This window comes from Limulus polyphemus, unplaced genomic scaffold, assembly GCF_000517525.1.
Source record: "Limulus polyphemus unplaced genomic scaffold, Limulus_polyphemus-2.1.2 Scaffold1832, whole genome shotgun sequence".
Classification (NCBI taxonomy): Eukaryota; Metazoa; Arthropoda; class Merostomata; order Xiphosura; family Limulidae; genus Limulus; species Limulus polyphemus.
The window spans coordinates 57,989-72,517 of record NW_013667442.1 but is presented as its reverse complement, the minus strand read 5'-3'; the positions used below and the strand labels follow the sequence as shown (position 1 = coordinate 72,517).

Here is a 14,529-nt window from a genome sequence, read left to right as displayed (position 1 = left end):
ACAAGTTTTTACGAGTTAATGAATAATGACAAGGACTGGCAATGGACAAGTTTTTATGAGTTAATGAATAATGACAAGGACTGGCAATGGACAAGTTTTTATGAGTTAATGAATAATGACAAGGACTGGCAATGGAAAAGTTTTTATTTTTTACTTTAAAAACTCATAACCAACATCTCAGTTTTGGTTTATATATACATATACATTAACTATCCCATTTGTGTCGAGAATATGTTCCTAGAAAATACAGCATTAGGTGAATCAACGTAAATCGGCCATTATTTTCCTCACTGACTTCGTGTTATAAAGGGAGAATGGATTCCCAGACACCCAGACTTAAATTAACCCAATATAAAGACATAGAAAATAAATCAATCAACACAGAACACTCATGTTTAAGGGTTTTTGGAAAGTTTGGTGCAAAAATAATCACAGGAAATATCATTTGATACTGGCTGATAAGGCAGACAATGTTTGACTGAGGCCGAGAGAAGTGCAGATAGGCTGGCTTTGATCTAACTTCCAGGAGTGGAAAGATACCTGTGCAGTGCACCTACTAGTTGTCATGATGTAGCATAGGCCTAAATGCAAGAGTTAAATTTTTCGTTTGTGGCACACACCACCAAAAACAACATTAAACGGACTTAAACAACTTATGTTGGATATTGTTCCATAATTTTTAACAACATTATATTACAATGACGTAAATGGGTACAACAAAACTGTGAGAGTTACTATATATATATTAGAATTATTTTGCAACAGATAAATTAATGCATTCTAATCATCAGATAAGTGGGGATAGTATATTAAAATAACTATATTCATTAATGGATTAATTTTTAGTTCTATGTATGTAGCTTGCTTTGATCACGAATTAATGATAACTTATCAGCTTCCATTGTTTACTAGCTCTCCATATGAAACATTCAAATGCTTTTGTTAAAGGCTAGCCACAGTTTCATAAATAATTTGGAGTACTTTGAACTGCGACTTGGTTTTAAGTGAAATACGAAAGATCACGTGAGACTACTGTACAAAATATAGAATTAATGAGTAATCATTTTTATTTTAGATCATATGAGTGACTAACATTATGCCTGAATTACATAACATGAAATGTAAGTGTTGCATGAAATTTGCTTTTACAACATAGTTCTGCCTTGTCATAGCTATAGTATTCAAAAATCATATTATTATTTAATTTTGTTGTACAGAATAGATAAATTCTTAACCCCTGAATGTTGTATTGCTGTGTAACAGAACTGTAACATCCTGGGGAGTTGGTTTTTATTACTAAGAGTGTTATATCAAAGTACAAAAATCCAATAAATTAGACTGAAAAGAATCTTTAGCAATTGTTAAACACAAATTGATGAGTTTGAATAGAGGTTTAGGTCCAGGTGCCATAGAAGTGAATTTCTGGAATTTGATTTTGTAAATGGCATAACTGTACAATATGCTAATTGTATATGTCCATTTACTTGAGTACATAAACAAACATAATTTGACCTTTGTCTCTTATCCACCAAATCATGTAGAACATGCTTATTTTTTTAAGCTTATAAAATAAAATTACTGTGCATTTAGAAATGTTTGTGCTGCCATTTTTGTTTTATTTTTACAAAAATCCAAGTTTGAATTTGACCATGAGAGTGTTCAAGTGTAGGAATAAGCACTTTACAACATATAAAGAATATTTTTCTGTCGGTTTTTGTTTGCTTTTTAATTTAGTTAAAATAATTAAATACATTTACTAATTTCATTAATAAACAAAAAACAGTGCATTGTAGTTTGATTATACTGAGCAAAAGACACATATGATCACAGACCTAACAAAATCGTTTTGATCTTTATACTCTACAGAAAAACAACTTTGAACCTTAACACAAGGATCAATGTTTAAATAGCATAAAGAAAATATTGAGCTTGAAATATTATCATTTAAAATACAGTGAATTTCACTGGTTGAATACAGTGCAACAGTACTGATTATGAAAGATGCTGTTGCACAGTATTCCCAAAACTCATACAACACCACAACAGTATAACAGACTGCAAAGCAACTAACTACAGCCAAATTATACATAAATTAGTACAAGACGACTATAACCAAACAATAAATATTTGAAGGAAATAAATTTGCTCATAAAATTAAATTACATGAGTTGCATCAGGAAAATACAATTTGAAACAAAACAACCTCAAATTTTATATAAATAAATTATTGTTTCTTCTGTAAGTTGGATAAAACTGGTTACAACTGCATTAAAGTAATGATTAGAAATAGTAGTGTAATAATTTTAATCTTTTGATTTAAATTAAAATTTCACAACTACAACTCATCAAATAAGTTGTAATTGTTTTTTTCCCTATCTCTAAAACTTTATTTCTTTCTGAAAAGGTTTCAGCCATTTGTATATAAAGTCTTAATACTAAGAAGTTTCTGAAAGTATGTGATCATGTGTTTACACTGCATGCATGGCATAATTTAATAATATATTATTTTATTGGAAAAATATATTTTGAGACTAACTAATCTGCATCAATAAGAAGCACAATTAAAAGCTGTAATAAGAAAACGATTTAAAAAATAAAAAAATCATTTTAATCATAACTTGTGAAAAATTTGATACATATTCCAAATGAATTCCTTCTGTCATTAAAAATCCATTATACACATATACATCTAATTTTTTCTTTATCTCTTATGGCCTCAACTTGGGTCATCCAATACCTTACAAAGTGAAATCATTGTATAATACCTGCTTCTCTTATCCTCTCACTGGAAAACTTCTCCTTAGAAGAAACATCAGGTACCTTAGCTGTTTTTATTAATGGTTTGTCCAGATTTATATTGTTAGTGGATTCTCTTACACTCTAAAAACAGAAAAAAGAAATGCACTTTCAAACCTTTGTAATGAATTAAAAGGCGGCATACAAATAACAGTTTCATTTCTCCTTACATACTTATAATAAATAAGACATTATAATAACCCATTTTCTTCAAAAATAAATATATTAACAAGAATCAGTGACTTCTTCAAGTAAATATAAAACTAAAAACTCTTCTTCACAATTTTTATTCAGAATGTAGATCTGACTTGTGGACAGGGACAATTATTTTCCCCCAAAATCAGATATTTCCTTTAGTTAAGGCTCCTAAAATTCTTCCTTAAGCTTTCACTATTCCTATTTCTCTTTGACAATTATTCAAAATAATTTAACCAACAAATTGTGAGTATCTAATAAAAACAAGTTCTTGGCTATTAATATATATATATATATATATATATGAAGTAAATATCTAACAACAAAACATTCTGCTTGGCACTGATAGATGGGAAGTGAATCTGACTCAGCAACAAGAAAATATGCCTAGTTTCATCATACAGAAAGCAAATTTATGTATTGGATATCTAACATCATGTTTGTTTCTTTGCTGGATTTTGCACAAAGCTACACAAGGTCTATATGCACATAACCATCCTTAATTTTGAAGTGATAGACGAGAGGAAAGGCAGCTAGTCAACACCACTCACCAACAGCTCTTAAGCTATGCTTGTCAGACTAAATAATTGGATTTGACCAACACTTATATTGTCCTCATATCCCCAAAAGGCAGAGAGCAATATTTTTATTATTTTCTTTTGTGGTAACGGGATGCAAGCCACAGAACATCGGCTCCACAGACTGGCATGCTAACCACTTGGCTGAACTAAGCTCACTCTAACATCAAGAAGTAATGTTTCTGCATACACACACATGAAGTTACTTTGATATTGATCAATACCCTGGACCAAATAAATTTATCTCATAAAAACAGACAGAAGGCATTTTCGACTAAAAATGTAGAAATGTGTCATATAAGCAAACAGAACAAGCAAAACGTAATTCTCTAACAAATAAGACTGTTTTAGTAGGATAAAGTATCTTAGCCGAACACTTTACAACAGAAATACTGTTTCAGTAGGATAAAGTACCTTAGCTGAATTTACAACAGAAATACTGTTTTAGTAGGATAAAGTACCTTAGCTGAATTTACAACAGAAATACTGTTTCAGTAGGATAAAGTACAACTACCTCACATTAACATCCACAACAACTAAAACTGCATTCAAATGATGCACAGAGAATATACTGCCTTATTTTAACATCTAGAACAAATAACACTATATACTAATAATGTACAAACAGTATAATGTATCACGTTAATAACCTACAAGAAGTAACAGTGTATTCTAATGATAAACAGAGAATATAATGCCTTATGGTAACATCTAGAACAAATAACACTGTATACTAATAATGTACAAACAGTATAATGTATCATGCTAATAACCTACAAGAAGTAACACTGTATTCAAATGATGCACAGAGAATATACTGCCTTATTTTAACATCTAGAACAAATAACACTATATACTAATAATGTACAAACAGTATAATGTATCATGTTAATAACCTACAAGAAGTAACACTGTATTCTAATGATAAACAGAGAATATAATGCCTTATTTTAACATCTAGAACAAATAACACTATATACTAATAATGTACAAACAGTATAATTTATCATGTTAATAACCTACAAGAAGTAACACTGTATTCTAATGATGCAGAGGGTATGTAATGCCTCAAGTTAATACTCTAAACAAGTTAAGCAACTTTCAAATGTTTCAAAGTGCTTCTTTTCATGTACATACTGTTAAAAAGTAACAATTTGTTAAATCAATACACAAAAACTAAATAATTTCATACTCTATATCAAGTAACACCTCATTCCTGTAGCTTATTAGCAGGCCTGTGTTATTTGTGTATATCCAGCAATAAATCATACTTTCCCACATGGACACACGAAGTATCTCTGAATGACATGGATATACCTTGCAATAAGTATTACTACTATAACCTGTAGGGTATAATTAAATAACCTTATCCTAAGCTTGATCTAAGTATTGCTTTGCACAACATAACTATTGTAAAAAATATTTAAGTACAAAAGTTTTTCAAGTATATTTTCTGTCTTACAAGAGTTTGAGATTACATAGGTGGCACCATGTGAACCATTGTCAAATATCAAGTAAAACTTACACTGAGCCTAATTCAATTATCCAGCTGTTTGACTTTAAACATGTTTCTGAAACCAGGCTAAAACTCTTGATAAGATGAATTGTGAATGAGTGACATCTCAAAATTAAACTGACACTTCTTGACGACCATTTGAAACCTACGCTGAAAACAATCACGCCATACATGGAGTAAATGTTCTTAAAATAAAAGTTGAATGTAGACTGTTAATTATAAGAACTTTTTGTTGTTTTATGAATAGTGAAGTGTACTTTACCTGATGTACTTCCCAAATTCTCCCCATCTGCTCCTCAGCAACAAAAGATGATCTTCTCTTGTTATCATAGAAACTTTGACTAAGTTGTATGGTTTCTGATTTACCTGTTAAGAACAACATAAACAATCACATCCTTTGGAGGAATATTTTTTCAATACAAATGTCTTACAAATTATAATACTTATTTTGTAGTTGTAGCATTCAAGGTGTCTCGGTGTGATATCTTAAAATTAATATCTTGGGTAAATGGACAAAATTTCAGTTTAATATCTAATTCCTTGGGATAAGCTTCATTCCTGTCAGTAGAAATTTGTGGTAAATATAAAAATTTAAAACCACTTAATAACAAAAAATACCAAGATAATTTAAGTCAAAGTCTAGAATTACATAACATATTACAATCATATATAATTTTATTTTTCCCAAAACATTTAAGTTCATGCTATGATTCAATGATGCCAAATACTTAAAACTGAAAGAAACTGTAGAAGCATAAATTGCAATAAAGGTTCAGTGTACAAAACACTAACACTCCCTATAATAGTAATATGTAAAGAAAAAGGCTTTAAACAATGCAACATTTATTAACTGAAAGGACTCAACAAACAAATGAAGAAATGGTATGACATAAAAATATTTTTTGAGTGTCTTAATTAAAACTGTATGATAAAACATATTATCTCAGAACCAGTAATATAAAAAAACAGAAAACTAATTTTTTTTTGGAGAAAAAAAAAGCATGCAGAAACTACCAGGGGTATAAGAATAATAAATACATAAATATGTATATTGTCATTACTAGTCTACATCTCCTCTATCTAGTTGCTTGTTGGCTTTAAATCACTAAGTAAGCAACAAAACACAATATAAAGATAACTCGAATTTGTAATATTTTAGTCACGACAAGCAAACCCCCATTACAAAATTTAAATCACCATACTCCATCACTCATTCATCAGATGAACTGAATTGATTATGCTTAGTTGCCCATTCTATGTTTAAAAATAAACATTTTGTAGAAGTGGATTTACACCTTTAACGTTCACTTTAATAGAGAGTATGATCAACACAAACAGTAACCTAGTAACAATGTTGCATGTTCAAAATAAACTAAAAAACACGGGTCTAAAAAAGGTCACTTGATGAAATGTAATGTTCATTCTAAGATCATTCTCTACATGCTCAATAGAATTGTAGTCTAATGAGAACATAGTCCACTCCATTTAGTCAATCAAGTTTTCTTTAAATAATCTGTCAACTAGTATTACATGGTAGAGGAACATTACCATCAGTTAGGCTACAGTGAGGATCAGTTGCATCTGCACATGGCAGAACATGAACTATACAGTTGTCATAGTAATAAAAGAAACACAGAAGTATCTACACATGGCAGAACATGAACTATACAGTAGCCATAGTAATGAAAGAAACACAGAAGTATCCGCACATGGCAGAACATGAACTATACAGTAGTCACAGTAATGAAAGAAACACAGATGTATCTACACATGACAGAACATGAACTATACAGTAGCCATAGTAATGAAAGAAACACAGATGTATCTACACATGGCAGAACATGAACTATACAGAAGTATCTGCACATGGGAGAACATGAACTATACAGAAGTATCTGCACATGGGAGAACATGAACTATACAGTAGTCATTGTAATGAAAGAAACACAGAAGTATCTGCACATGGCAGAACATGAACTATGCAGTAGTCACAGTAATGAAAGAAACACAGAAGTATCTGCACATGGGAGAACATGAACTATGCAGTAGTCATTGTAATGAAAGAAACACAGAAGTATCTGCACATGGCAGAACATGAACAATACAGTAGTCATTGTAATGAAAGAAACACAGAAGGATCTGCACATGGCAGAACATGAACTATACAGTTGTTATAGTAATAAAAGAAACACAGAAGTATCTGCACATGGCAGAACATGAACTATAGAGTAGTCATAGTAATAAAAGAAAGACAGAAGTATCTGCACATGGCAGAACATGAACTATACATTGGTCATAGTAATAAAGGAAACACAGAAGTTCCTATAATGTGTAATATTAATGGTATCATTCAACAGCATGTTAATTCCTGCCTTTACCAGCATGAAAATGGTAAAGAATCTAATCCCACACCCTCTTCAGATGAGTGTACCTGTTATCAAGGTTGAGGGTGAAGTATTCTTCCACATCATTAGTTCACTGAATGTAGTTTTAGCGCCATTGCAAGCAGGCTGCTTTCTGCCTTTGTAAGTGGAATATACTTCATTGGGTATATGGCTTACAAAGCCAGTCTTGTGAAGCACCATTTCTATGCTAGCATAGCAGATTTTTGTGGCTACAAATATCTGATTCAATCTTGGAATCAGTGCCTACAATTGCAGTGAGTCAGAGGTAACAGATAGCAGTCATCTGTTAGTAATGTGATGACTGTCTATCTTATCCAGGTACTGAGCCATTGGTTCGAAGACAGTTCCACATTCTGCTAACAAAACTTTGAGATAGTATTAGTCTATTAATAACAGCATACTGTGACTGGCTGACTTTTATTCATTCAGTGGCTATCTAGTAGGAAGTTGTCAACAGTAGGAGACTTCAAAGTCAGACAACCAACCCGGGAAACAAGTGAAAACACTAATTACAAGGGTTTACATTCTGATGTCCACATTATAGTTGCTCACCCTATATTGCTAAACTTGGGTAACACAGCAAGACATCTCTCAGCACCAAGGTGGCAGATTCCTGTATAGACTTTGCTTTTGCTAACCTCACCTTTAGCATCATTGCTGCCAGGCATAGTGAACATAATATCAGCAGTGATATGCACATGAAGACTGGATGATGTTGTGGTATAAAACAAGCTAGAAACTCATACAATAATATTAAGCAATCTGGCACTGCTTGTACCCTCAAGCACCTCTCTACCATAGAGCAAAGTCACAGCAACAACTCCTGCAAAAGGAACACACCCATACAGTTGGAACAGTGATACTGATAAAGCCTGTAAAACGTGTACTCAAGCCAAAGCTGAGTTCATGTGGATAAAGCATGACCCAGCCTAAGCAAAGGAGCCAGGACTACATGGAATAGAGCCTATGTTCTCTACAGGCAATAATCATTTGGGAGCATGAGACAAAAAATGGAATGAGTGCAGCAGAGCTAATTCCACAAGAATTTCATTCTGGCACTTCCACAAGTTTATGGCTGACCAAGGAACAAAAAACATGGCAATGTCAGTCGTTTTCCATGATAACAGCACCCAACTTTGTATGGATAAATAGCAAGACAATGCCTTCATGTTCAGATACATTAATCAATGTGACTATGGTGACAAGCAAGAAGTTCAAGCTACAACATTCCTTATCTGATGAGATACACAGAGCCATAAATACATGCAGGTCCATTTGTTGGAACAATATTCACCTTTAAGAAGATTACAGAAGCCAATCTGTAGATGTTCTTGTCAGAGTAGCAATGTTGCTGGTCAACAGGTAGCATCCAAAAGATGTGACCTAATGCCTTTATAGAGTCCTTACCCAAACCCTTGAATGATCACTCTTATTTAAAGGCTATTGAATTACTGTCCTACAAAACATCTTTGGAAAGATACAAGAGAAGGCTGTAGCTAGAAGGCTAGCCTATCTGACTGAACCATTACATCTATCATAATTATGTGGGTATCTCACTGGAATAGAAATATGAATCAAAGCTGCTTATTTTACAGTTCATATGTGGGAAGGTTTTGAAGTTGATCAGAACACCTTAGCAGTAGCTTTATATCTGGAACATGCCTACAATAAAGTCCAGTTACCTATTATTGTTGACAAAATCCTCAGAAGAGGCATCAATGTGATATGTGTGAGATGGGTCATAGCTGCACTAACTACCAGAAGATGCATCACGAAGCATGGATATCTGATATCTACAGGCAATTAGACTGGATCACCAAAAATTCTGGTCCCTCTCTCTCAAGAATCACTAACTTCTCTTCAACATCAACACCATGGATCTATCCCACCTAAACGTCCAACTATATGCCATGTGCTAACCTTTGCTGACAATCATCCTGGTGTAGATACACCAGTGGCTCTAACAAGGCTATAACTGAAAACAAAATACAACCATTCCTAAGAAGGATGCCCAAATTAACATTTTTCTTACCTGAAAATGTATTTCCAATAGATACTTACCTATTTGCATACAGTAACTATTTCTCATGCATCTGCCTTTGAGATATTTTGTGCACGTCACTAGCCTTGAGCTCTCTTCTACCTAAGATACATATTTTAATGTGAACTGCACTAGTACTTGATATAATCATATGACAAAAGCTCTCCACCAATACAAGGGTAACATATCCTCATGTACAGTAGGTTCCACATTTGCACTAGAGCTTGAAATTAACTTACACAAGACAAGAATAATATACAACAGTAGTGGAAAGAAAGGGTGGGAAGATGTGAAGAGAGGTAAGTATCTATTGGAAATATATACTTAGGTAAGGAAAATGTTAACTTCAGAAACAATACGCTTAACTCTCTGTACACAGTAGCTAGAATCCCACATTAATATGATGGAGGGACTGGTGCAATTGTGCAAATATAGATGAGCTCCCTTCAGAGAAGGCAACTGAAAAGGAAAGGCCATGGGGTGTAACACCCTAAAGTGGGGGCTTATTAGAGAAGAAAAGACCAAGAATGAGCTGGTTGAAAGGGGGCTACCAACAGGACCAAACAAGGAGTGCCACAAATCAAAGCCAAAACAGTGGGAGAAGGAGAAAAGGAGGGTATACATACAGAAAGAGATAAGAGTCCTGGCTGAGACTATCCACAGCTAAAGTAACTAGGTGAGTTAATGGGGACCTGAAGAGGAGATTTTTGGTAGTGAGAGGAGTTGTGGATGCATTGATCAAAGACATGTCCAATTGGGAACAGATTTAAGAAAAGACCCGAGGATGGAGTGACCACAGAAAGAACAGAATCATGTCCCAGAAAGTCCTAACAACAGAGAAACTAAATAGAACAGAAAGTGAAAACATAGCCAAGGTACTGAAAAGTACACTTTATAGATCTCCAGAAAAACTATCAGGAACACAATGTATGGCTTGAAAAAGGAGAGGAAAAGAGGATAGGTAATGAAGGAGTTGGGTAAAAAAAAAGTGAAGACGGGAAAATTGAGCACTAGAGGTAAAAGGGCCTACAGGGATTGGGAATCCAAGAATTGAAAAGGGGAATGGCCATAAGCCATAACAAAGAAAACCTGCAGTCAAGGAGGATGAGGCAATTGAGAGTGTGAACAAAGATGATCCAGAAATGTGTCAACATGTACACACCTCTGGATAACTCTTTCCATACAGTTACCCTTTTCTATGCATGTCACAAGGTTTTACTGAGTTACATTAAAAATTTAATTAACCTACTTTTTATCATGGTGTACAGATAAACTTAGCATCAAAATGTCACTAATAAATCAATTTTAGTATCATATAAGTTTTAAAAGGAAATATTCTGCAAAAATTATCATTTTCTCCTAGTATGAGAATTGTGAAATTTGCTATCTAAGTCTTCCCTCCACTCTAATTTTTTATTTGGTTAGAGAACCAAAACCTAGAGAATCATCCCCCTTTTGCCACATCCACCTATCACATCCTCTCTTTCATAAATTGCAAATAGTTCTCTCTCTGATGTTTAATACTACATTATTTATAACCAATAGAAAACCAAGGTTTTAATCTATCAAATGATGTATTATATTACTTTGTTTCTTGTACAGAGAATTGTCTCACTCCCAGTTCAAACTTTATTCTCACAGAAATACATCAAAGATCTTAGCTAAATTTTTAATGGCTCTTTTTGCATAGTTAGAAAGATAGAAAAATTATGATAGTTCTAGGACATTTCTGCATCTTACATGTTATTATTCTGTGTTCTTAGGTGCATTATTTAATTAAATAAAAAATTATTTAGTGCAGTAGTATAAAGAAGTAGGATTAAGTTTCATCAAAGACAACAGCAAAAAAAACAACTATATTTCTTGTTCTTCATGTGTATTCTTTATTTATTATTACAAAAGTAATCAAAATGTAAAAATCAGAAACTTATTAGGTTAGATTACGTAATATAAAGAAAAAGTAATAATAAAAAAAAGTTTTCACAAGTATCTAAGAATCGCCAAGTGATTTACAACTTGTGTGGTGGAATTTAGTTATGTAGGATTCAAAGGACAATATAAAACAATAAAATTTAAGTAGAAACAGATGTATACTGATACAAACTTTAAGCTATTTAGGATAAACATAGGTAGTTTCCTGTTATAATTTGAAGACATACCAGAAAGAAAAAGAGGATAACTTAGAATTATATTGGTTACAAGGTCGACCAAATTGACCTACCCTATATAGAGTTAGGGTAGAGAAAATAACAGGCAAAAGAAAAACGTTTGATGTTTATTTAGGTTTTAGAGATTACGTAAATAAAATTTGACAATTTTCAGATGAAAAAGTATTTTTAATCTTAACATGAAAATCACTTTGCGCTCAGGGTAGTCAAAACTTTGACTCCATATATTTATGGAGAAATTTTTAGAAAAAATACTTCATTAAATATTCTGTTTTTGTCTTTTTTTTGTATACAAAAGACTTATAATATTTACTGAAAGCCTACAAAATTTCGTAAAGATACACAAAACATAACATGGAAACTCTAAAGGTCAACCAGAGGTCATGAACTCAGCCAAATTGATTGACCTCATAGCAGAGAGATAAGGAAAAAAAACAAATTATCCTCAGCATGAGAAGCATCTAAGTAAGGAATGGTAAGAATAAAAAAATATCGGTGAAAGAGAAAGTAAAGAACAAACCTAAGAAACCAAATCCACAAAGAGATTTGGAGGCGGAACACTGGCCTTTACAAGTAAAGTGGAACTTAGTAGAAACTCAGGAGATGGAAAGATTATATCAAAATCGTCGTCCTTGTGGTCAGATTTATAAAGAGAGGAATGCACTCACTCTCAATGTAGGGACAAGGAGATGAGGCATTAACAAACGAATTGGATGTTGAACAATGGCAGTAACATCCTCCACAATCAATGAGCCTCCAGTGGCCACAGATGAAATAGGTTCGGTGTTAACAATACTGAAAGAACCTCAGGAGGAGGCAATAGTCTCCATTGCTTGAGAATTCATTGTTTGGAAAGTAATTCATCAGATTAAAATTTTTTTATGTAGCAATTGAAAAGCAATGCAGGTTCAAATCAAAGTTGCAACCAAATGAAATGAATAAAAGTTAACACTAGAATAAAGGCAGGTCAAATCTCACTACATTGAAAAATTTAAACTTCAATGAACAGGACCATTCCTGACAGTGCCAAGAAAAAGAATGAAGTTAATTTTGAATGCAAGTGCTTGTGAGGATTTACTGTGCATGGAAGATACGTCAGCACACAATTGGTGTATCACACCCCACAAGCCTCAGCAACATCACAGAGTGCTTGCAGTGTAAAGTCCATGCATTTAATCATCATGCCACTGCCCTTTTCAATTAATATTATCTAGCTCCACAATAACCTAATAGACATCCACCAAGCACGAAAGGAACTTCAGGAAAGAGTCAAAGGTGGGAAAGTGATACATAGCTACTTCTGAGATATGGGTCAGCACCAGCTTTTAGGTGCCCCCATGTGGAATAAACATCTGATGCCACTGGGATCTGTGGATATCACTCTAAATATAAAATGTAAAGACTGGGCAAGAGGTGAAGCATAAAAAGCCTGTCAGCACCTATTTGAAGAATATGGTGGGTAGTCACCTGTCATCATAGCCACAGATTTTTCCTACATCATAAATAGCATGAGAGTTGGTTTGGCATTCATCTTGCAGAGCAACAACAACATCCTGAAAAAGGCTTGTGAAGTATTCAGGCTTCCCACAAGCAGAAGGAAGTTGGAGCTGAAAACCATAAAGTAAACTCTCTTCTGGATTGCTGAAAGCAATGAACTGCAAATAGACAGGGCCAACAACATAATATTTTCAACTCGCTGTGACTGGTCACAAGATGGATGGCAGAAAGCAGAACAACTTCATGCTAAGACTATAAACTGGTTGTGTGTGTCAGGTTATGTAAGGGTAAGTCTAAACAAGGAAGCTGACAAGCTTGCAAGAGAAGCCCTATATAAAATCTGGCACTATTTTTCCAGCAGGAAATTGACCTCCTCTGCACTGGTGAAAAATGGGGACGAATGAAAGATCTTAATCAACACTGACAGGAGATGAGACAATAAAGAAACAAAAAACTATCATAAGCAAAATATGACTATTCCATAGGACAGTATAAAGCCTGAAATTCACTGGTAACATCAGTAAACAAAGTATTTTCTACTTTCTGCAAGGCAGCTGGCCTCCATATGAGGGATTGTTACCTACTATTCACTACATAAATGAATGATCTTAACATCTTTTATCAGGTATACCCATGGTTCATGAACAATGTGTAGCACTTTAAAATCCATGGTTCTTTCAAAGTGACATATGAAACCATTATAACCTGAACATACCATGCTTTTGTGATTATATGACTGATTTTTATATTAGGTCATCAAGAAATTAATGTCGCATTTTGGAACACTTTCATTACCCCCCCCCCAAAAACGAACATCACGTATAATAGTTAAATGAACTGCCTAAACGTCACGTTAGTGTAGCCTATATAATGTGTAAAGTTTAGTACACTCGAATCCCTTATAGTGATGGCACATGACGAGACACACATTCGGCATGTAATGCTGTCTGAATACAAGAAGGGAAACAACACCTCTGTAGCCACGAAGAATATCAAAGAACGTTTATGGAAATGTTTTGAACGTTCATAAGTCTCAACGATGGTTCAGCAAATTTAGTTCAGGTGACTTTAGCCTTAAAAACTGTGATGGCAGGGGGCCAACATGTTGGAATTGATACTGATGCTCTGAAGATGCTTGTTGAATCTAACCTAATCAATATGGCCCTGAAATTGCATAAACGTCATGAAACAATACGTAAACATCTAAGGAATATAGAAAAAAAAACCCTTAAAGAAGGTGTTTGGGTGCCTCACGAATTCTCCGATATCATCGTTTCCAACGTGTGAACGTTGCTTCGTCTCTTCTAGCGCGTAATGCGCGTGAATCATTTGT

General features: G+C 33.6%; 1 protein-coding gene across 5 annotated transcripts in view; it reads right to left on the bottom strand.

The window, feature by feature from the left end:
* Positions 1–14,529, bottom strand: part of LOC106465092 (ensconsin-like) — a 72,114-nt gene that overhangs the window by 41,311 nt on the left and 16,274 nt on the right. For all 5 annotated transcript variants that reach the window (XM_022392919.1, XM_022392920.1, XM_013925287.2 and 2 more), the window contains 2 exons: positions 5,348–5,451; positions 2,766–2,880 (listed from right to left, as the gene is read on the bottom strand). In XM_022392919.1, coding sequence (XP_022248627.1) covers positions 2,766–2,880; positions 5,348–5,451 — 219 coding nt within the window. The remainder of the gene's footprint in view (positions 1–2,765; positions 2,881–5,347; positions 5,452–14,529) is intronic.